The sequence below is a fragment of the Sebastes fasciatus genome, chromosome 4 (genome assembly GCF_043250625.1).
Source record: "Sebastes fasciatus isolate fSebFas1 chromosome 4, fSebFas1.pri, whole genome shotgun sequence".
Classification (NCBI taxonomy): domain Eukaryota; kingdom Metazoa; phylum Chordata; class Actinopteri; order Perciformes; family Sebastidae; genus Sebastes; species Sebastes fasciatus.
This window is the reverse complement of record NC_133798.1, coordinates 33,074,663-33,099,600: the sequence shown is the minus strand read 5'-3', so window position 1 is coordinate 33,099,600 and position 24,938 is coordinate 33,074,663. Positions and strand designations below refer to the sequence as shown.

At 39.6% G+C, this 24,938-nt stretch overlaps 1 protein-coding gene across 4 annotated transcripts in view; it reads left to right on the top strand.

The window, feature by feature from the left end:
• Positions 1-259: 259 nt before the first annotated feature.
• lrrk2 (leucine-rich repeat kinase 2) overlaps positions 260-24,938 on the top strand; it is a 42,778-nt gene continuing 18,099 nt past the window's right edge. The window contains exons 1-22 of one of the 4 annotated variants that reach the window (XM_074633710.1): positions 277-307; positions 1,079-1,316; positions 3,121-3,206; positions 4,000-4,109; positions 5,110-5,198; positions 6,843-6,980; positions 8,473-8,607; positions 11,194-11,325; positions 11,691-11,810; positions 13,335-13,495; positions 13,587-13,666; positions 14,264-14,370; positions 14,901-15,030; positions 15,224-15,348; positions 16,669-16,796; positions 18,396-18,540; positions 18,812-18,951; positions 20,065-20,193; positions 21,643-21,813; positions 22,610-22,874; positions 23,060-23,248; positions 24,492-24,601. In XM_074633710.1, the coding sequence (XP_074489811.1) occupies positions 1,181-1,316; positions 3,121-3,206; positions 4,000-4,109; positions 5,110-5,198; positions 6,843-6,980; positions 8,473-8,607; positions 11,194-11,325; positions 11,691-11,810; positions 13,335-13,495; positions 13,587-13,666; positions 14,264-14,370; positions 14,901-15,030; positions 15,224-15,348; positions 16,669-16,796; positions 18,396-18,540; positions 18,812-18,951; positions 20,065-20,193; positions 21,643-21,813; positions 22,610-22,874; positions 23,060-23,248; positions 24,492-24,601 (2,826 nt within the window). In that variant the 5' untranslated portion in view covers positions 277-307; positions 1,079-1,180. Of the gene's footprint in view, positions 1,317-3,120; positions 3,207-3,999; positions 4,110-5,109; positions 5,199-6,842; positions 6,981-8,472; positions 8,608-11,193; positions 11,326-11,690; positions 11,811-13,334; positions 13,496-13,586; positions 13,667-14,263; positions 14,371-14,900; positions 15,031-15,223; positions 15,349-16,668; positions 16,797-18,395; positions 18,541-18,811; positions 18,952-20,064; positions 20,194-21,642; positions 21,814-22,609; positions 22,875-23,059; positions 23,249-24,491; positions 24,602-24,938 lie in introns of all 4 variants that reach the window. The other 3 variants (XM_074633712.1, XM_074633711.1, XM_074633709.1) reach the window with 3 other exon arrangements.

Here is a 24,938-nt window from a genome sequence, read left to right as displayed (position 1 = left end):
AAAAACAGTTTTCATCACCTATCTTTCACAGTTTTTTTAAATTTTAAATGTGACTCAGTTTCTAAGTTGGACACATGGTAATATTACTATTATCAAATAAAATAAAATAAATAAATAGTATGAGCAAAATGTCAGGGCATATTTTCACATCAGCTGTTTCTTACTCGCTTTTGAAGACTAAACAATGACTGAATGCATTTAGTATATAGTCTACCGTAGTGGCACTCCTAGATGCGCAATACAAAACACAGACGATGGTGGCGATATAAAAAGTTTAGATTTTGTTGAATTAATCGAAGTTTTTTGTGTAAGTAATATATGCCGAATTTCGATACATCTTCCAATAAATTGTAAAACGTTTTAATATTTGCTCTGCGTGCTAAGGACTTTTGCTTATTCGCAAAGAAACATTAAAATGGGGATTTTTTTAATGGAATACGGCGTGAATCAGTGCCCAGATCCGTTACTCAGTAACTGACATCAGACACCGGGGTGTCTAAAAAAGTTTAGATTTTGTTGAATTAATCGCAGTTTTATGTGAAGTAATATATGCCGAATTTTGATACATCTTCCAATAAGTTATAAAACGTTTTAAAATTTGCTCTGCGGGCTAAGAATCTTTGCCGATTCGCAAACAAACATTAAAATGTGGATTTTCTGAATGGAATACGGCGTGAATCAGTGCCAAGATCGGTAAATCAGTAACTGACACCCCATGCTGCACCGCGGTGTCTGTTTCCAGTTTCCTCTTTAGCAAACGGGAAGTTTTTTTATCTGAGTCATATGATGTGACTGCAAAGGAAGGAGGAACACGGCTGTCAGAGAGAGAGGATCCTCTCCAACAGGAATAACAGAAAGACTTTAAATCCCACAAAGAGGAAGACGTTCCTGTGCTAGAAGAAGAAAGTTCGCAGAGGACGGTGATGTCAACATCTAAAGCGAAACTCCGTCACGCACACTGACAGCTTCTTTACATCGTGACAGCCACTGAGCCGAACTGCAGCTATAATCATGTAACACAGCTAATATGTTAGTATAGTGATGTAACCTTAGTAATATGTGTATATATTTAATGTAGTAATGCTGCAGCAGTGTGGCCGAAGTTTGTTCTGAAGAGATTGTTGCAGCCTGCAGATTATGCTCGTCAACTCGTCAGCTGGAAAACAGCATTTCAAAGACAATGGTTAACCAAGAGGAGCTGGAAGAGAGGCTGAAGAAACTCCTGGTGAGGCTGAAGATCCCAATAGAAGACAGACAACTATGCACACTGATTCAGATCATCCAGGATCTGCTTTTCCTGGCGCACACCGACAATGGTAGGAAACACAGACATTTCCTCCTCCTGCTGCTGCATGTGCTTCTGATCAAATACAGCCACGATTATTCCTCTGGACATTTTAATACTTCAGGTTTTTTTTTGCTGTTAATACTTTTGCACTTTTACTTAAATATGAGTACTTCTTCCACCACTGCCTACAGTACATTAAGACTAATAGAATATGCTCCACAGGCTGCAACATTATAATGATGCTTACATGTTAATGCATTAGAAAAATATCCAATAATAACATGATAATAGGGCAGTTTTCTGCATAATGACTACTTTTTTATATTGTAAGTAGCTACATTTTGCTGATATTTCTGAATGCACGATTTATAACTGTGGTATTACTACTTGAACTTGTCCCAACACTTCTCATAAGTCAAAGTACTTTTACTTTGATACTTTAAGTAAGTTTTTGCTTGATATTTTTGTACTTTTAGTTAAATATGAGTACTTCTGCCTACAGTACATGAAGATAAAAGAATACTTCTGAATGCATGACTTGTAATTGAGTATTTTAAAATGTGGTATTACTACTTGTACTTGTCCCACCACTTCTCATAAGTCAAAGTACTTTTACTTTGATACTTTAAGTAAGTTTTTGCTTGATATTTTTGTACTTTTAGTTAAATATGAGTACTTCTTCCACCACTGCCTACAGTACATGAAGATAATAGAATATGCTCCACAGGCTGCAGCATTCAAATTATGCTATACTTCAACTCCTAATCTTTGCATAAGAAGAAACCCAAACTGACAAGTAAAACTATCTGAAGACCAAACAAAGTCACACCAAAGCTGTGGTGGAAAGTACAGTAACAAAGTACATTTCGTCAAATGTTTTTAGGTACTTGTACTTTGGGTATTTCCATCTTCTGCAACTTTTTGCTTCAGCTCCACCACATTTTACAAGAACATATTGTACTTTTTTGTCCTTCACAATTACTACCGACCTTACAGATCAAGTTTTTATGAACAAAACATGTGATCAAATTATTAAATATAACAATATGCTACAGATTAAACTATCCAACAGTATATAAAGTGGTTCCACCTGCACCTGCTGTAACATTAAAATCCTGCTTACATGTTACATTGTAAGGGACCATTATTGCCAACAAGTACTTTTAATACTTTAAGTTTTTTTTTTCTCTTGATACACTTTACTAAATGTACTTTGTTACTGTACTGTAGTAATACCTGCAGTAAAATACTCAATTACAAGTATTCAGAAGTGTTATTAGCAAAATGTAGGTACTTACAATATAATAAAGTACTCATTATGCAGAAAAATGCCATATTATCATATATTATTGGATATTTTTCTGATGCATTAACATGTAAGCATCATTTTAATGTTGCAGCCTGTGGAGCATATTCTATTAGTCTTAATGTACTGTAGGCAGTGGTGGAAGAAGTACTTATATTTAAGTAAAAGTAAAAAAGTATCAACAGCAAAAACATACTTGTTAATATTTTGCAGATACAGATATGACATATAGGCGCACAGGTGCATTGCTGTAGTTACGTTTTGTGTGGATGGTTTAATCCAACAGGGCAACATCTGTTTTTTAATATTAAGATGGTACACCTTCATTTATCATAATGCATAATTTATTTTTTTCTACTCAAGTACACTTTTTTTGATAATATTAATGTACTTTGATGTTATTGAAATCTTGAATACTGAACTATTCTCTGAGACTTGCCATACGCATTTAGAAATAGAGCTGAGTGTGACTGCACCCCTTCATTCAAAGCTAACTTGTCACATCACGTCTTCTCATCTGTTGCAGCAGCTGAACTGTTTGAAGACAAAGATGTCTATACCCCCCTCATGGTGGTGCTCTCAGCCTACATCGGCAGCAAAGGAGTCCAGCAGGTACTGCAGAAACCTCAGAAACCTTTCATTGTGTGCTTTATTTTTCTTATTGCATCAGCAGTGTGCTATTCAACCATCTTGAACTAAGTAAACAGAGAGAATGAACTTTATGCGGTGGCTTTAAACACAAATTATGGGCGCTGAAAGGAAAAAGAAATGTTTGCCACCTTAAATTGGACATACAGATGTGTACATTTGTGCAACAACATCACCTGCTGCTAAGTCACCCACAGCTGACATGCCTACACCTGATCCAGCAGGTTTATGGCGTCTTGTGACTGCAGCTTATATCAGGTGCTGCATAACGCAAACTGAAAGTAAGATTGTGAGACTCCTGTACGGGCTCAGACATAACAGACTCATTTGAAAGATAAAACAAAAATGTGATTTGACATATTCTGAGGTTTTTCCTCAAGAGCTGTAGGCAGTTGTGTGATGCATCATGTCAGATACTGTAAATCATTTAAAGCCCATACATGTAAGATTTTGCCTCAAGCATATTTGTATTGAGCAGTTTGCTTCACATAGAGTAACAATGATCTGTTATATGATCTAACGCTCGAGATCGGGACAATTTATTATTGCTTTTGGCTCTGCTACAGAGGAGTCAAACAAGTTTGAGGTTTTACATCTTGCATGTAAATTGGGTCTCACATTGCAAAATCATCTGCAAGTTAAGGTGCAGTTAGAAATTCAAAGTTTTTTTTTTCCATCCATCAATCTTTAGTTTTATTTTGATAGTTTGTCTTGCTTATTCATCTCCAGCCTAAGTGTGTGAATCTTCCTGCTACAGGTGGGTTGGTCATTGCTGTGTAGGCTGATTGAAATATGCCCCGATACTCTGGACCAGCTGACCAGACCTCTGCAGGCAGCCAAGGAATGGGAGGTACTGGGAGTGCACCAGTAAGTAAACACATACCTGCTGGGTGCTGTAGCTGTGATGAACTACTATTAGTTCACATTCTCATCAGCTGTACTTTGTGTTAAGTGCTGATTACCAAATGTTAGCATGCTAACACATTAAATTAAGATGGTGAACATTATAAACATTACACCTGCTAAACATAAGCATGTTAGCATTGTCACTGTAGACATGTGAGCATGCTGATGTCAGCATTTAGCTCAAAGCAGTGCACCAAAGTTTACAGCCATGCTATTACAGACGCGTTAGCATGGCTTTAAACTCTTAGTCTTGTTTCCCTCTTCAAGAATCACATACTGATGTACAAAAAGTTAGTTAATTAGTTAACATTTCATATTACAGTTACATTAATCATAAGCTTAATGTCGTTAATGTTCATTTTTGTTGGTTGCATCTTTGTGATGTTGAGTTTCATGGATTTGAAAGTTTCTCAGATTATATGTGAGAGTAAACATATATACATATAGTGGACATTGATATAGTCCAGTTCAGCTCTTTGTTCATCAATACATGTATCATGAGTGTCCAGATGTGAAAGCACCATTCCTCATCTGAGCTGGTTACTCTTGGACAAAGTGTGAATGAATTTAAGCCACTTCATGTTGTCTACATCCGCTTTTCCTTACGTTAATAGATTGTGGCTCTTAGGTGTTACAGGTCGAAATCCTGTTAATGTCATTTTCAGTTTTCAGTTCCCGTTCATTGCACGTAACCGTCTGTGCTCATATTATAGTATCACGCAAAGTGACCCTTTCAGTTCCTTTTATAACATTTTCTCCAAATCACTTTGTATTCCACCAAACTATTCAGGAAGTTCTAAATCCACAGGCGTGCTCAGACAATAAGAGCTTATAGAAAGTATTTTAAGATTGCAAAAGTTAGGTCCTTGCATGCAGGCCGTGCAGTGATTTAGCTGATTCAAGTCTTTGTCTTGGCTACAGCCCTGGTTCATTTCTCTCCCCGTCCTGATGTGTTTTCCAGGCAGATCCTGAAGGTGCTGTCTCAGTACAGCACAGACTGCAGAGTGACCATGGTTGGACTCAGAGCCCTGGCTCTCCTGCTCAGATCAGGTACATGTCGAATACACAGGAGATGATATGCTACAACTAGGCTGTCAATCCATCAAAATATTTAATCACAATTCATCACATGATTGTCCATGATAGATCGCAAATTAATCCCACATTTTTTATCTGTTCAAAATGTACGAATTAATTTAACAACACAAAACAATGACAGATATTGTCCAGAAACCTTCACAGGTACTGCATTTAGCATAAAACAATATGCTCAAATCATAACATGGCAAACTGCATCCCAACAGGCAACAACAGCTGTCAGTGTGTCAGTGTGCTGACTTGACTATGACTTGCCCCAAACTGCATGTGATTATCATAAAGTGGGCATGTCTGTAAAGGGGAGACTCGTGGGTACCCATAGAACCCATTTACATTCACATATCTTGAGGTCAGAGGTCAAGGGACCCCTTTTGAAAATACCCATGCCGGTTTTTCCTCGCCAAAATTTGGTACCAATGGATTCCTTAGGGTTTCTAGTTTCATATGATGCCAGTATCTTCAGCTTTAAAACTGAGCCTGCTACAACCTCCAAAAGATCGGATTGCGTTAATGCGTTAAAGTAATTAGTGGTGTTAAAACAAATTTGCATTAACGCGTTAACTTTGACAGCCCTAGCTACAACACATCAGGGCATCACTCCTGCTACACATGACGCCAGCACGAGCACCAGAAGATCATTTAATAACCATTTCTGTGATTTATAGCTGAAGCCCAGCTCACAGTTTGTGATTTGAATGGTCATTCTTCAGGACAGCAAAGCCACAGAAACGTTATGATGCACTGATGTCATCAGATCTATACAAAAGGAAACTTGGAAGTAAATGATTCACAGAGCCCTGTAGTAAAAAAGTAAATATATAAAAAACTAGACAATTAAACATGAAAAGAACTGCAGTCCACATGTAATTATTCAGGCATTTTAGAGCAACATTTGCATCTCTTTCTTTAAATGATCTCTGTGGGTATGCTCATTTCTAATCTAATATACAATGACGTATGTTTCATCCTGCTTTGTGTTATATGAAGCTTCTGAGAAGGGCAGAGGTTAAACTAAATAGACATGCATCACATGGTCTGCAAGCTGCCTGGACTTTTCTGTGACAGAGTACAATGTCAGTGGCTGCACTGCCTGAGATAACCATCAAGCAAGCCAAAGACTTCCTGCCTCTGACTCGGAGGAACTCGGAGGAACATTTATTAGAGATATTAACTACTTATCACATGACAAATTGTGGAACTTCAAGTTTGGAGATAATATCATAGTTAATCCATTTTCAAAAATGAATTATTGATTTGTGGCCCTGGAGGTTTTCATTTCCTGTTCCCATTAAGTTAAGATATAACTTTATTAATCCTGAAGGACATTCTTGTGCTAGAGATTGCTTAAAAATTACAACAACGGAAGAATAAAAAACAATAGAGTAAACAATATAAACATATAAACAATAGCGTAATAATATAAAATGTATAAGAAGTAACACCAGTGCCTAATAGAATAGCAATAAAAGTAAGAAACATTTTGTAAAATAAGTGAACTAAAATAGAAAAGTAATATTGCACATGATATTGAAAGTAATATTACACATGAAGGCACCAGACTTATGTTTTGTGCTTCTTTAATGCATGATTATGTAGACATGATTCTTCTGCTGGTGCTGGAGGAGGAGGAGGAAGATGTGTTTGGCCTGGTGGTGCAGGCGATGAAGACGTTTCCCACCAGCGAAGAGCTGCAGCTCCAAGGCTGTGCAGCTCTGCAGATCCTCCTGGAGAGAGGTGAGCAGACACTCTGACCTCCGATACACTAGTGTACAGAGTGATATGCATTTTACTTATCTTAATATTCTATGACAGGTATCTACCCTGTCCTACTGCAGTGTATTTTAGATGTTTCTGGCTCAGAGTGACATTTGTCTGACTTTTATCCAAATATATTATACTAAACTAACCGTGTACAGCTACAGTATACTGGAGTCCTGTGAGGCTGTAATGCTGGTTGCGTGGAGCGAAGCGTTGCGATTATTTTTTTTTTACCACCAAAGTTTTGCTCTGGGGGTGTTTCCAGAGAAGAGGCCACGTTGTTGTCTAAATAAAAAAAGTTTATACAAGAGTTTATGTAAGTTGGCCATTTTAGGACATTTTTTCAGGTTCCGCTCCACATCATCAGATTTGCCTCAGCTCTCATTTGTCTACTCTAGGCTGTGCTTCGTCAACCTCAGCCTAATGCTAATATTGTCATCCATCTAAGAGCACAGCTAACATTAGTTTTACTAACCTGCTAATAGAGTGATCCAGGATGACGTATTCTTGTAGGCCAACCAGGCAACCCCTGGGTTCCCTTGACAAAAAGCCAATGTGATTTTTCTATTGGCTTTTGGATTATTGCAGAAAATCAGCTCTGTGGCAAACAAACGTTTATGATACTTCCACGTTTTGTTCAGCAAGATAATCTCCACTAATGAACACCACTTTTTATTTATTTTGAAGTGTGAATGCAATCGAGGCTGTAACGGTGGACTAGTCGGCGTGATGACGTCTCATTTAGCCTCTTGTTAGCAACCGCCTTTTTTAAGAAACATAAAAGCTTCAAAATTCTCAAGTGGAATATTTACTGACGTATTTTATATCGTAGAACAAAACGTTAAAATCTCTTCAGCTTGTGTTAACCACAGACCTTATTTCAGGCATCTAACTAAAAAACCCATTGACTTCCAGACGAGGGAACCGGAAGTGCTACAATGCTACTGTAACTCATTTCCAGGTTTAAGGACTCATTCCCGCAGCACTCTTTATGCTTACATTAGCAGGTTAACATGCGTACAGTTAGCATGTAAATATGCGTGTCAACAACAACAACTATTGAAGGTTAACATATTTAGCAGGCTAACTAGCTAATGTTTGTACTTATGTATGTAAAAGTTAGGACTTTAGCTTTGGATTAACATTTTTCTATATGCTTGTGTACAGTAAGCAAGCAAACAAACAAGCAAGCTTTATTTATATAGCACCAGGTGGAAGCACAATGGGCTGCTGCAAACACTATATTGATAGTGTAAAGATAAAACATTATACAGAAGTAAAACCCAATTTAAAACAAACACATAACTGATATGTGTGAATTAAAACCATTATGAAATAGGTATAAAAATTGTAATAATTAAGATCAGCAACCAACCAGTAAGAATTAATAAGACGTGAATTAAAACCAAAATGATCAAATACAGTACAGTAGAGTAGCTGAATATCTATCTTGTGTCCGTGTCTCCAGTAAGTGATGACCACCTGGTGGAGTTTGTGGAGAACCAGGATCACGTTGTGGTTCTGGCGGCTCTGCAGAAGTTCCCGGACAACCCCGAGCTGCTGCTGCTGGCCATGAAGGTGCTGCTCCCACTGGCCCGTCCAGGTGAGACCTCAGTCAGCACAAGAACTTTATGATGTTATCAGTAGAAAGGGCTAATATGTTAGATTTCTGAATCCTACCATACATTAATCTCAGATTGATCTCTCAATGTAGTCCAGAGGCGTATCGCCAAATTAAAGATCCAGTGTAGTTCTGTCGTTCTGTGTGCTGTATTGGTTGATGTTATCAACATAATGATTATGAAAGAAGAACACAAGACATCAACCTTTTTCTTTCTTAATTTCACAGCGTCTATTTCTAGCCTCATCACCAGACCGTGATGTCACTGCAACGCTTTTTAAAAAGTCTTCTCGTTAATCAGATTATACTTCAAACGCCAGTGTTGTGCTGCCGTGTCAGAGCAGCTGTTTGTAGGAACAGGCGAGCGGTGTGTGTTGAAAATAGATGAATATCAAATCTTCATGGATATTCCCTCATGGTGAAGAACACAGCAACTCCTTAAGTGAGTCTCTTTGTATTTGCTATCCAAATACATACACCGATCAGTGGTGATTATGACAGCAGTGGGAACCCTGTGCGGTCTGCGGCTACGCAGCCCCATACGCAACAAACTGCGATGCACCTTGTGTTCTGACACCTTTCTATCGGAATCAGCATTAACTTTTTCAGCAATTTGAGCTACAGTAGCTCTTCCATTTGATCGGACAACAGGGGCCAGCCCTTGCTCCCCACGTGCATCAATGAGACTTGGGTCTGACCCTGTCGCCGGTTCACTGGTTTTCCTTCCTTGGACCACTTTTAGTAGGTCCTGACCACTGCAGACCGGGAACATCCCACAAGAGCTGCAGTTTTGTAGATGCTCTGGCGCAGTCGTCTAGCCATCACAATTTGGCCCTTGTCAAAGTCGCTCACATCCTTACGCTGGCCCTTTTTTTCTGCTTCCAACACAAAGTTCAAAATGTTCACTTGCTGTCTAATATATCCCCCTCACTGCCAGGTGCCATCGTAACGAGATAACTAATGTTATTCACTTCACCTGTCAGTGGTCTTAATGTTATGGCTGATCGGTGTAGTCATGTAATAGATAATTGGGTTGGAGGCTTCCCCCATTTCCATGACATTTCTTTTTTCATTTTGGAACAGCAGATGCAATTATCAGAATGCAAGACAGCCCTGAATATTTGTATTACAAGGATTGCATTTTTCTGAAAAGAGAGAGAAGAAAGAAAAAGAAAATATATTTTGTCTCACAAAGCAAACTACTTTTCATTTGAGGTGGCACAAGTTGAAAGGTTAGGACAGAGTTTACTGCACATTTTTTACATTTTCCAGCAAACTTTCTTCTATTCTGTTAACATAAACCTCTGGATTCTAAGGCTGATCAATATTTGAGCATTTGAGATTGATCAAACAATTGCATTTTAGTCTATATTTGTTTTTGTTTTTTAACTTAAACACATAACATTTTCAAGCACTTTTCATAGGGCTGGCTTCCCTTTGGTTATTAAAGACCAAAATATTTACTGAAAAGGATGAGAGCAGTGAGCAAAGAGCAAAGAGCAGTGCTCTTTGTCTTGTGCAGAAAGAAGCTTGATCACTTATCAATATGTTTTTTGACTGCCGTGGGAGTACAGTCTTTAATGCTTTATATTATATAGTAGGTTTTCTGTCTGTATTAAAGTCTAGTCACAGAGCACACATCACATCATACATTTTCTCTGAGGCCAAACATAGTAGATGACATATTACTTGTATTGCTCTACACTGTAATTGTAATTAGCTGGATGATTTCTGCATGAAAAGTGGAGCTGGACATGAAAAAAAAAGTGGACAAAGTTTTAGTCATGAACAATTTTTTCCACTTTAATCAGTGTTTTTCACAGATGTGCGATTTATCGCGGTCATGAGGGGGATTCCCTTCATTAGTGAGGGTCGTGCTTAGATTTGCTGTCTCTCTTTTCATCGTGAATATGCTGACATCATTTTTTTTTCACCTTCATCTTTTCACAGATAATTGTACATAGGTAAATACCTCTATACATGAAGGGATAGAGAGAGAGTAATAAAAAAAAAATTAATAATAATAATATTTTAAATAAATAAATAGGGATGAAAAATATAAGTAAATAAATAAATGAATAAAATAGTGATATTATAAAAAATTTAAAAAAAATAATTAATAACAAAAATACAAATAATAAATAATGCAAAAGAAATACAAAATAAAAAAATATTTCAATAAAGAAAAAGAAAAATCCCCAATTTTGGCAGTTTACAGTTAAAAAAAAGAAGAGAGATAACAAAAGATAATAAAAGAATAACATAAAATAACAGTAAAGAGTAATAGAAAACATCAACAATTCCATACTTTTTCTAAAAAGAAAGGTATAATTATTACGGCTTCATCCTGAATTAACGTTTCCTAAAACAACAACAAAAAACTTGCCTTATACTTTGACAATGGTACAGTGGGGGGAGACACTTCACGCTATTCTTTTTATACAACTATAGAATGATTCTTATTTTACACATTGCACATTGTACGCACATTTTTATTTACGTGTTATAACATGAAGGTTGAAGGAGATAGTGTAGTTGTTTTTGAGTTTATTAGCTTTTCTTTTCCAGGCAGTAACGTGGAGATATTGATGTCGGGAGGCGCTCGCTGCTACAGCGTGATCATCGCCGCTATGGACGCCTTCCCCGAGGTGGAGGAGCTGCAGGAGACGGCCTGCTGCCTGTTCAGGAGGTTTACATCAGGTCAGATCCAGGGACCAAATCTGATGAAATGTTAGAAATAAATACTTATTGTCAGGGGATGAAATATGTTGGTATCATATTTCTGTAGTTTACTTTCCATGGAGCCAATATAAAATGTGTTGTAGTGAACACTTAAAAACTCTCAGATGCTCCGTCAATGAATAACTTTGGAGTATCTCCTCCCTTGTTGACAGTCGGTGATAACACTGTTTGCGAAATCAATGAATCATCACTATCAATACAGCAGTGTTTGCATTTTATTCATCCTGATAATCTAATGTGTTTGCCAGTTGACAGATTAAGATTGAAGAGGTCGATACAGTTCAATGTAATCCAGGGTGCGTTTGTTTTGTGTCTCCTCATAGAGAGCTACTACAACATCCTGGTACTGAACGGTGTCCAGAGGGTCACAGTGAGAGCCTGTCAGAAGTTCCCCGACAACGCCACGCTGCAAGCCGCCGCTCTCTCCTGCCTGGCTGACCTCAGTGAGGGCGCACACTCACACATGCTATGTTTAACTCATTTATTTATATCCACTCTGATGGATTAGTGGTGGAGACAATAGAACAATGCCTTCGCCTTCAACATCGACACATAGCAGTGCTACATACGCAAGCAGATAAATGACATTAGGGTACAAAAACAGTCCTTTCTCTATATGTTGTGACTATGCTGATTAATTTCCTCAAGTCGTCAGCCACGTACCACCGGCTTGAGTTCTCCAGGGTGCTGAATATAGACATGAATAGCTGACATTTTCCAGGCTATGCAATAGACAGGGTATTTATAGGTCTTGAAAAAGCATGTCATTCAGTTCAAAAAGGGATTTTGAAGGTATTAAAAAGAATATTTTTTTTGCCTGCCGTAGACAATAACATTAGTTATACCTTTTTTATGCATGTGGTTTTGAGCTGTCTGGCAGAGGTGTGGACTCTGAGTCAGACTCGAGGCACACATTTGATGACTTTAGACTCGACAAAATAAAAAAAAGACTTGCAACTCGACCTGGACTTGCAATGACTCATGACTTCAGTTGGACTTGAGCCTTTTGACTTGAAAATACTTGACACCTTCCCCCCAAGCACAAAGATTAAAAAAGTATATTAATTATAAATTGTGCCATGAATCAATTAGTTTCCCTTTATCTCCTGAATCAACTAATGTTAACGCTATTCAGTCCCAGCAAGTTGACACTTAATTCCCCAGATCCTCTTTATTTGAACCAATCTTACAGCATCCAATCAAGTCGTAGGAGAGAACCATGAAGAACTAATGTTATGTTGCTGAGCCCCAGCTCGAAATTTTTTTGTTTGCGTACAAAACTATGAGGTGGTCAACAAAAAACTAATTGTACAGTAGTATGCAAAATCTGTGGGTCAAAAAAATCAGATGGAGACGTAAATGGCATTACATTTAGTGATGAGCGCATTATGACTTGTTTAGGACTCAAAACACAAAGTTTAGGACTTGGAACTTGAGTGCAAAGACTTGAGACTAACTTGCAAAACAATGACTTGGTCCCATCTCTGCAGTCTGGAGATGTCGTGGGTCTACAAACTGCAAGTGAGTCTGGATACAGCGGATTGGCCATGCAGGATGCTGTTTAATCCTTTTTTTGTGGAGTTTCAGTCTGCACCATCAGACCTGCAGTAAACACTGTTGCTACTGTAGTAGCTAGGAAGCTCATCAACTCATAATAAACAAACAGTTTGTCTGTAGTCCATAGTCTCTAACCCAAAAAACTTGACTTGTCTCCTGATTTAACCCAATTAAACCAAACAAACTACTAGTCTGTCTTTGTTAGCTGTGATATGATCTACTAATTGGTGAAACAAGCTGACAAGTAACAATGAGCTCTCAGTAGAAAATAGTCCAGAAATGGTCTGTTCATTAGTTGTGTAATGGACATGCAGTCACTGCTGATGAGAACAGAAGACCCCTGATGGTTCGATCACATCTCGTACAGTACAGTTTTACAGTAATTACACCACGCTGTCTCCGTCTGTCAGCTGCAACCATCGTGCAGAGCAAAGCAGTGGCCGAGCAGGGTCTGGAGGAAGGAGAGGAGGAGGAGGACCGGGGCAGGGAGGAGGTGGAGGACATGGGCCTGGGCTGGATGGAGGTCTGCTGTACGGCACTGGATCTCCACGCTGCCGAGCCAGATGTTCAGGTCAGTCCCAAGTTCTCCTGGCCCTCAAGCTACAGACAATATACACCATAGAATCATTTTTAACTTGTGTGAATCACTTCTGCTGCCTCAGGAAGCTGCAAGCTGGGCCATTCACAATCTGTTACTGCACGGAGCCGGAGTGAACCTTTCGGAAGAGGAGCAGGGTGAGAGGTACATCTGCAGATGTTTAACACTCTTTGGCACTTTTTTGCAGCGTTATTAACTCTGTAAGCATATATACTGGTTTGTGAAATGTTAAAATATGTGTAGACTACGGTGGCCCCGAGAGCTCAACACACTGCAAAGTAAGAAAACACATGCACAAGCAAATGAAGAAACATCATTAATTTGACGACATATGCACAGCGATTAGAAAAAGTGCTGTAAGAATCTGACAATACAACGGAATCTGTTTCCAGGGGACACTAAAAAGTGATGCGTCACATTGATGTTTTTGTGTGTCATCAAGTCTGTGATGATTGATGATTTCTAAATGCTGCGCACGTGTTGTCAAATTGAAGATTTGCATGTGCTTTCTTAATTTGCAGTGCTTTGAGCTCTCAGGGCCATCGTAGTATAGAGATGGAACATGGAAATTTTGTTAGCGAACAAAGAGAAAGCCAAACAGAAAAAACCCCAATGAAATTATAAATGATCTGTTAGAATCACGAAAATGCCTGAAATCTCATGAGAGATGTTTAAGAGATGTATAAAAATGTCTGATGAGAGACTGATGCCATTTGTTTGATGTTGTGTGGTTGTTCTCAGGACTCCCGTTCACAGACAGTTGATGGTGGCCATGCTGCTCCACTCCTCCTCTCCCAGTGTGTTTCAAGCTGCTACCAGTGCCATTGCCACACTCCTCACACACAATGGTGAGTCTTCAACAGTACCTATACGTATATATAATCGAATGACAGAAAACAATGTGACAGTGTGAAATGGGTTTCTTGTAGTGGTGAACCTACAGCTGTTTAGGGAGGCAGCTGTCTGTTTTCAGAGAAAAAGCTCCATTAACTCATTGTACACTACCTGCTCAGCACCGAACAGCAGACAGACTCAGTTGGCGACTAGCTGGTGAATGTAGTGATGCGTTTAGGAGCTAAAGAGACAGATATTTTGCTCGGGAGTTGGTAGAGACCAAAAGCAGAACTAACAGAGCGTGAATATTGGATTTGCATTCGCCAGGTGGCCAAAAACACAAATGATAATGTTTCTCTGTAACTGCTCGGTGTGTAAATGAGCAACTGTTTGCTAACAAGTTCGCCATATCAACTTAAAAGGTGGTCAGTGTTGTGTTTCCACTGCCTCCAAAAAAAAACTGTTATCGCAGGTTTAACATCTACGGTTCAACTATTTATTTTGTTGGCTCGTACAGTGAACGTCTGCTCTGCTCCGTTCGCAGGTAAAATGTGTTCACTGCTGCTGTCCAGTGGCCTCCACGTCAACCTGGTGGAGATGATGAAGAGACATTCAACCTCGGCTGAAGTTTCCATCAGCGCCTGTAAACTGCTCAACCTGCTCTTCCAGGGAAGGTGGGCACAATCATGTTTGTTTTCATTCTATGACGTCCTTGTTGCTTTTAGAAAATCACGTAAATATAAAGAACAAAAAGGAAGTCAGCGTGGGAAAGAAAAATTAAGAAGACTTTATCAAAATATATAAAGTAATGAACATCAAGCAACAATATTTTCTCAAAATGAAGCCTGTCTCTCTGTGTGTCTGTAGGACGGCCAGTCTAGATGAGTTGAACATGGCCATGAGTCAGATCCTCAGCGCCATGAAGGTCCACAACTTCCAGCCAGAGGTTCAGCTGGAGGCTCTGCAGGCCAGCCTGGTCTTCCTCTCCCCAGGTAACATACATGTGCTCTTTCTGTCGGCCCAGGGGCGACCTGCCAATCAAATTTTGGTTGTACGCAGATTTTTTCCCTAGTTAGTTATATTGGTAAGCCTCTTATCTTTTACTCCAAGGTGGCTATTTCACACTTAATCCAATCACTGTTTGGCATTTTTACCCCATGTACTGTCAGTCTCACCTTGTGGGCAACCTCCGAGTCTGAGAAATGAAGCCAATGCAGAAGTGCCTTAAACTTGCATTCTTTCTAACAGCCAGCAGGGGGCGACTCCTCTGGTTGCAAAAAGAAGTGTGATTGTATAGAAGTCTTTGAGAAAATGACTCTACTTCTCACTTGATTTATTACCTCAGTAAACATTGTAAACATGAGTTTATGTTCTCAATCGCTAGTTTCAAGTCTTCTTCAATACAGCAAGATGTTCATTTAGTAAATTATGGTCCCATTCAGAGTCAAATAGACCATAAAGCAGAGTATACTTTAGGGTGTGGCTACCTTGTGATTGACAGGTCGCTACCGGTCCAGTCGGGGAGTTTTAAGCTCATGAAAGTTACCTTTCTTAAACCTTTTTGGTCGCCTAAAAATGTCTTATTCAGCGTTCGATTGTACTTAGCTTCACCCTCTCGTGTCACTTCTGGTTGTAAAAAAAACAAAATGTCGAATTCAAGGCTTCAAGACTGTAGTCCACAAACCAATGGGTGACGTCACGGTGACTACATCCACTTCTTATATACTTCTTATTCGTTCATGGTCTCACCCATCAGCAGCAGGCAGTTATTTTAATAAAACAAGCTCTTATAGATATTTTTCTCTCGACTTGGTGGAGACCAAAACAGAGCTAAAAGGAGAGTGAGTATTGGACTTGGATTCAACAGGTGGACAGAAGCAACAGCCTAAATGAATGCTAATGCTGCTCCTCAATAATATGTGACAATAATTGCAGTAAATGCTAGATTCTGTCTTCCAGTCTGTTGCTCTGCAGCTCCAAAACAAATCTATTAATACGGCTGTAATAATAGGCATTAAATTGCAATTGAGACAATCGTATCCTGGGATCGGAAAGTTCCAGCTACATTTAATTAAGAATACAAGTTTCCATTTATATAAACGTGTCAATAAAAATGGAATAAAGCTGGTTCAGTGGAGCAGCTTGTTTTTTTTTAATTCTATCAATGAGGTTATAGTGTACTCTTCCTCTGCTCCCAGCACTCGTAACACTCCTAATCAGATCAGTGATTGATAACAGAGCAGCTGTGTGTGTGTTTATGTTTGTTTCCCTCTTTGTTTTCACTTGTTTCCTTGGTGTGTTTGAATTCGCAGACAGGAGTTTAAGGGAGCACGGCGTCTCGGTCGGAGATCCCGACATGGCAGACGTGTCGCTGAAGGTCCTGAAGAACCAGTGTGTGGTGGAAGGAGCTCACACCCTCTACCTGGAGGTTCTCAACAGGGTATGAACACACTGACCGACCACAAAATATCCCTCTAATACGCTCCATTTTCTTTGCTATGCCTCCGCGCCAGCGACAGTCGTGGCATCAGGAACGCTTGAAGGCAGTTTCTTCAAATTTAGGACAAACGTCCACCTGGACTCAAGGATGAACTGATTAGATTTTGGTGGTTAAAAAGGTCACTGTGACCTCACAAAACACGTTTTTGGCCTCAACTCAATTAGTACAATTTTAGACAAATGTCTAAAAGGATAAGATGATGAAGTGATGATATTTTAGACAGACATGGATGTAAACTGCAACATGACTGGTTATACCCCCGCGACAACGTAGTCGGGTGCTATATAGCGCTTCGCATGTCCGTCCTTCCGTCCATCTGTTTTTCCGTCCGTTCGCGTGTCACACTTTCGTTTCCGGGGCAGACCCCGAAAACTATTTAACTTAGGAACTTCAAATTCGGTATGATGATTGACAGTGTGGTTTAATTGTGCCTTTTGGAGGTTAGAAGTCTAGGATGCCCAAAAGTTTTTGCAATTTTGGCCAAAAACTGTGATTTTTTTCGACTTCAATTTCGTTTCCAGAGCAGAACTCAAACTCTTGTCTTCTGCTGACTTTACCCTGAGGAAGGTGAGCTAATAACAAGCTAGATTGCGCTCAATAGACTAATTCCATTAGTTTCAAAAGGGCAAATCCTTTGGCCCTACTTTAGTAGGGGTCAAGCAGTGAGCGGGGGTATGTGAGCCATGCTCACTTTTGCCTTGTTGTCGAGGCTGTAGTTCTAGTTTTTATCTGGCCTGACATAATATAATAAAATTACACCATTATCACAAAAATTAAGAAGAACACAGGAGGGTAGAGCTTGGAAAACACCCTAATGGGATTTTGTTATGCTCATAAAGAGAAGCAGTGTACAGATACTCTGCCAGTATATATAGTTCTCATTCTCATTAAACAACAGCTCATCCATTCATTGTAGAAATTATACAGTAGGTTATCTTGCAACCAGAACATTGGAAGGGTGTAATTACATTTCCAAAAAGAATTTGCCATTTATCTTCCTGAATGAATGGTGAGCATGTTTTCTTCCCCATGTGGTTGTTTGGTACCCCCATGCCCGAGGGCAGGGTGGTAAACACTGACAAAAACTGTTTCTGAAAATGGAAGAAAAAAGGCATCACATGTCAGTGGGGAAGTCAAAAACCAAAAACAAACCTGCCTTTTTTTTTGCCATATTAAGAGTTTTGTTCCAAAATGAGATATAAACCATTAGACAGATGCGACGTCTACATTTACACAATGACTGACACTTCACCATGACATCTATATCACAAACATAGTAACTTATAGACAGCAAGCCATGAATGGTAAAGCATGAAGTTTAAAGGTACAGTGTCTAGGATTTGACGACATCTAGCGGTGTGCAAACAACTGAGCCCCCCTCCGCTCACTCCTCCCTTTCCAAGACTGTAGTTCTTTACCTGTTGTTTTTTGTTGTCATGTAATAACCTACAGTAGATCGTAATATTTTTTACAAAGATGTTTGTTAGTTAGCTGCAGACACATATCATCAACCAGCATGATGTTTGTGTCTGTGTGCAGTTCATCAGCAGCCCGACCATCCAGAAGTGTGGTCTGAAGGTGCTGTCTGCTCTGGCTGACTGCTCCGGTGCAGTGGACTTGCTCTGCCAGCAGGGGGCGATAGACACAGTGCTGCATACACTACAGATGTTCCCACATGAACGAGGTACAGTATATACAACTGTCATTCATAAACAACAGCAAATTAGATTTTTGTCCATTTTAGCATTGAATTGGAGAAAAAATCAGCAAAATGTTGTCATATCATTGATTTGCAACCCGTATCTTAAAAAGGATTCACAACAGGACAACATAGAAACTTGAATGTACAGTTTTTGGATAGAGGAATTAGAAACCCATCTCAACAGTAAAAATATTATTATTTCTCTATTAAAGATGATTAATTATGCTTTCACTATCTTGCCTACTTCCTCTAGAGATACACTACTGGGGTCTGACCCTGCTCAACTACCTCGTATCCAAGAAGAAGCTGTCGAGAATGAACGTACCCATTCTGGCCTCCGTTGTGGTCGCCTCGCTCATCCAGTACAGAGAAGACTCTGAGATGCTCCTGAAGGTGACCTTTGAACCCAAAATACATGTTAAATGAGTGCTGAACCCAAATCAGTAGTTAGATTCCTGAACACCACAACTCTACAGAAACTCAAAGAGATTAAAGTATTTTAGAGTTAGCAGCTCTTTGAAGCAGAGTGACCAACTTCAACATTTTAACTTCTGAGAATCAAACACAAATTAAGTCAAAATGTCACATATATATTTGGTTGTATGAGGTACTTATCCATAGTCAGTGTATTACCTACAGTAGATGACGGTCGGCACGCCCCCAGTTTGGAGAAACAGACAGGAGTACCAGCATGGGAGCCAAACAATGTACTGCTGTGGACGGAGGCAGCAGCAAAACTTATTTTAGACACCTAAAAGAATCAATATTAGTTTAATTGTACGCTATATTTAGAATATTTTCACTGCTTTACCTTGCCGTCAGACAGCCCTTTCTGACGGGGAAGTGAGCCGTTATCTACCTTCTTTTCAAAGCCACCAGACTCCTTTGACAAAAACAGTAATTTTGCCTCGCAGAGCACGGGTTGCTGGTCGGTAATTGTGTGACTTTGGTGTTTTAAATTGTTAGTTTGGATTCATCAAAGTCACACAATAACCCAACAAACCAATCAAGGCAGTGATTTTTGTCAAAGGAGTCTGGTGGCTTTGAAAAGAGCGTAGATAACGGCTCACTGCCCAGTCAGAAAGGGCTGTCTGACGGCGAGGTAAAGTGGGGAAAATATGCTAAATATAGCGAACACTTGAATGGATGGTGATTTTTTTATGTGAGCCTTTTTTAGGTGGCTAAATTGCTCCTGTGTTGGTACTCTTGTCTGTTTCTCCTAATTGGGGGCATGCTGACCGTCATCTACTGTCGGTAATACACTGACTATGGATAAGTACCTCATACAACGCCACTTCAGAAACATCCTAACTATCCCTTTAAAGGTGGATGTTAACGATTGCTCCACTCACAGCAGTGTAGACTTGTCACCTAAGGATCGAGGGTGTTGTATGCTGTACAGATTATAAAGCTCTTTGAAGCTAATTTGTGTATTATGACTTTGTACTATATACTGTAAGTAAAAACTTCTCTTGACTGACTTCTCTCTGGTCGTGTGTCCCGCAGTGTTTTCAGGTAGCTTTGAGGATGCTGGACGCCTGTTCAGGAGCAGCTGCTGAACTGCAGAGAGAAGACTTTGACAGGCAGATCTTCCAACAGCTCAGAGAGGAGACTCCTGACCACAGCAGCAACGCTGTGAGTTAGTTAGACACGACAAAACCACAATCTCCTTTTTTTCAGTTTGATTTCTCTGTCTTCTCATCACAGACTGTAATCAGAGGTCCTCTGCACTCTTGAAAACTGAATTTACAGTTCAAGTTCCAAACAAATACAATTTAAAAAAGCCTTTTAAAGACTTTTGATGAGTTTTTGAATCTTAACTTCTGTTTTCAAAAAGAACCAAGGCGGCGTTTTTCCTCAGATTCTTGATTTTTTTCCAGTTTGATCTGCTGCCATAAATGATGTAACTGAATGGAAATAGGAGGAGTTTCAGTCTCAGTCACATACTGAGTATCAGCAGGCAGTCATGTTGACACACTGCACTGTACTACACACAGGAACGTACAGTACAAAAGGGCTGTGCAGGACATACCAGACATGCTTGAATAAGTAAGGGATAATGGCCGACGTGGTGTCCATTATCAGGAAGTAATGGAAGACGGGAAGGCCTGCGCAGAGGACGGTTGCCTTCATGAATTCAATTAATTCCTGATTATGGAAACCTCAAAGGGCCTTATGCCGCTCATACCACGGTCACTTGCCAAAGAGTTATTTATATTTTTGATGCGTTTTGCAACCAAAACGTTACCAAATGTGTCCCAGTTTATTTCTTCTTGCGGTGTATTTGAATGACATCAGCTGACAGGAAGTAAACATGGACCCAAGCTGTTGCCTAGCAACGCAATTCCATTGAAACAGTCTATCGGTGCCTTCAGATGGGGTCGTGTTTACAAGAAGAGTCCATATGAATCTTGTGGTATTCACAACCTCGTGAAAGAGGGTGGAAAGTTTCTGAAAGCTCCAAGTTCACGAGTTGTGACCTGTTTGTTGACGTTGTCAGAAATGGCGGAGGCCGTGGAAGTTAATTTTTCGGTGCATAATAAGCTAATATATTGTAATTTTAGTCGTATAGAGTTTTTGGGAACTGAGGAAAATGTTGATATTCCCAACGATCTCATCTTTTTCCTCTGTCATGATGCCTTTGCATTTGCTGTGTTGTGTTACTAGCTTGCTAAATTGTTAGCCTCTGTGGCTTCTAGACGCCGACAGTAACGTTAATACTGCCGTTGCTTAGCAGCGGTGTTCTCACGACTTAACCACTTGAACGCCAAGCATATCTTGTACACGACTTCCCATGTTGTAAACACCAGCTCACGGGTTTCATTTGAAGGCAGCATTAGTCCTTCGGTGTTGCGTTATTTTGTTTTTTAATTAATGGACACCCTGCAGCCAATCAGAATCCAGTATTCACCCAGACCATGGTATAATGTTCAGATTAAGCATATAGACGTCTTGTCTACTTCTTGTAAAGTTCTTAGAAAAGGTCTTTCCAAGAAAGACTGGAAACCTTCACCATAATCTAATGAACTCATTTGTACAGGAACACGTTTAACTTTCTCTCCTTCCTCTCTGTCTGCTGTCCAGCTGCGTAAGTCGGTGTGTCTGGCTCTGTCTAAGATGTGGTGCGACTCGCAGCTTCACTACAGCATGCTGGAAAAGGCCTGCAAGGACGGAGACGCCACGTTGGCCGAGTGTCTGATCGAGCTGGGTGCCGACATCAACGGGAAGACCAAAACAGAATCTCTCATCTACCAGGTCAGAGGTCACAAAACCTCACAAAAAATAAAGTAGTTCATTTCTCAAATGTTGGCATGCTGATTTTAGCATTTAGCTCAAACCACCACTGTGGCTAAGCACAGCCTCACAGAGCATGGTTGTAAGCACTTCTGGTTTGGACAATTTTTAAACTACAAACCTGGAAAAAATATATATCTAATTAGTCAATCAGCATAGTATGGTTGTTTGTCAGTAAATAAGTAGAAATACTAAACATGTTCTGCTTCTCCAATGTGAGGATTTGCTGCTTTTCTCTGTTTCATTTGATTGTAAATTGAATTTTTCTGCTGTTGATGGGACAAAATAGGCAATTTAGATTTTTAAAATTTTGAAAACATTACTTTAAGCACTGGTAAGTTGTAAGGGACATTTGTTAATATTTGGTAGATATTTTATAGACTAATAAATAAAGCTGGGAATAATTTGAAAAATGTTTATTGCAGTGCCAATATGATACTTGAGTTTCAGTAAATACATTAACAATACTTGTTAACTTACTTTGAGATATATGAACATGTTTTTTTGTTACAAAACCCAACAACTTTATCTAAATAAAATAGTTTAAAATTGCCAAATTTCTTGTTTGAATTAAGAAATATTTCATGAAAGACAAGAAGATTACGAATGTGATCAGACATTTGATGCAGGCTTTTGGTACTTGACACTCGCTGCTAATGACATATTTCAAACTGTACCAAAAACAGTTTCAATACTACTAATACTGCCCCACTAATAGATTAATCTATAATAATCGCCTCTCTGCTGTCGTTTTCAGGTGTGTGAGAGAGGCGGACCTCTGGAACTGGTGGAGCTGCTGCTCAGCCGAGGCGCCCACGAGCAGCACCTGCGCAGGGCTCTGGCTGTGAGCGTGAAGCGGGGCGAAGGACCCACCGTCATCCAGCTGCTGGGCCGTCTGGGTCTGGACCTCAACAACAGCGCCCTCTGCCTCGGGGGCTTCAGGCTGGGCCGCCTGGACGCCGCCTGGCTCAGCCCCCTGCTGGCTGAAAGAGGCCGAACATACAGCCTCCGATACAACAACAGTAAGGAGGAGTTGTTGCTTTTCTCTGTTTTACAACACTGTAAATAATCATTTGAAGGCGACTTTTCTGACGTTTTCCCAGACTAAACAGTTGATCAGTTATTTGAAAAGAATAATTAATATTTGGAATTAATATTTAGTTGCAGCACTGTCTTGATCGTCTATATACTGTGTTCTGTCTTTAAGGTAAAGGCATGAGTTTGGCGAGGTGCATTCAGTCTTTCCAGAGGTCCAAGAGTATCAGTGGTCCTCCTAGGTCTCTGGGCGACCCCTGTCTGACCTCTGGCTACATTTCCGACGAGAGCGACGACTCCAGCTTCAGCTTATTCTCCATGGACGACAGTTTATTTCTCAACGACGACATGGAGAGTGACGGTAAGGTTTATAGACCTCAGACGTTTCTGCCACACAGAGCACAATCAGGGGTTAAATTAACTTATGAATTCATACGATCCGCTGTGGAGCTCCAACACAGGCAGCAAATGTCCATGTTGCATGTTGAAGTGGAACTTTATTAGATTTATACGCCGGCAGTGCTGTTCAGACAAACAATGTTATTCCACTACAGACTGAACTGAGGAGAAATAATCTGTTAAACGGTCAAACTGTAGTTCTTTTGTGCTCCAGCAGTTGAAGCAGTAACATCTCTTCACTGTAACGTTGTTATTCATTATATCATCATACACAGTAACATCCTGTGATTCACATTATGTCATCCATCTTTACTCTTTACAGTCACAATGATTCAGTTATAGATGCTTCTGACGTGTGATTAGTCTCGATTTATTCTTACTGAGTGTAGTGATGTTTCATTAGTGATCCGTTTCGTCGTTGGACATGTGACCGCTTACTTCAGAAGCAAGTTAAATGTTTGTTGTTTCTTCGTGACTGTAGTTTGAAAAGTAGACATTTTAGTGCATGTTTATTGTCAATAAGTTGATCAAATAGATGTGATTTTATAGTGCTTCACATGATAAAAATATGTGTTTGTAAAAAGATTCATCCTCATATGCATCTGTCTGGAAGCTGCTCTTTTAGCTCATTGGTCTCAGGCTATAAAGAAACAAATTGTAATTCAATTGGATTAGTTTGATTAAAAAAAAATGCAATTAAAAGTTGCATGTATTGCAGAGGCAGCCCTCCGCAGGCCAAAATTGGGAGAAAACGGGGAAAATCCTAGCATGCACTATCTGTTTATACCATGTTTATTTTATAGCTTATTTTGTAAATTGTACATTTTTTATTCTTATTTTATTCTAACGTTTATCTATTCTTTGTTATTATACTGTTTGCCTCGCACCAACAAAGCCAAAGAAAATTCCTCGTGTATACCCCTTACACCTGGCAATAAACACCATTCTGATTCTGATTCTGATTCTGATTCTGATAATTGAAGAATAAACAAATAAAAAAAATGGGGGCTTTGAGTACCAACATTTTTTATATTGCAATGATAATCTGTAACCTTCGAAAATTAGACTACATGAAACAGGGAGCGGTAACAAACATTGTTCTACTGAACCTCAAACTGAGAGCATATGAGCTGGTTTCTGATAATTTCTTGTTGTTTGCCTTCTGATGATAATGTCCTTCTCATGGTGTGCTTTTCCTTTTGTAGGGAGTGATTCAGTGTCAGGGGTTTTGTCTCCAATGCCGCATAATACCTCGGAAGAAGAGTTGAGGTCCTTCAAAAGGAAGCAGGGACGCCGCAGACATGGCAGTGCAGAGGTAAAACCTCCTCATTAAAAGGGATAGTTCGGGTGTTTTGAAGTGGGGTTGTATGAGGTACTTATCCATAGTCAGTGTATTACCTACAATAGATGAAAGTCACACAATAACACAAACTAACTAACCGATCAGTGCATTGGTAGACCAGCAACTCCCGTGTTCTGTGAGGTAAAATTAATGTTTTTGTCAATGGAGTCTGGTGGCTTTGGTGACAGCATAGATAACAGCTTCAGTTCCCCCTCAGAAAGAGCGGTCTGACGGCGAGGTAAAGCGGTGAAAATATTCTAGATATAGCGTACACTTAAACTGATATTGATTTTTTTTAGGTGAGACGTTT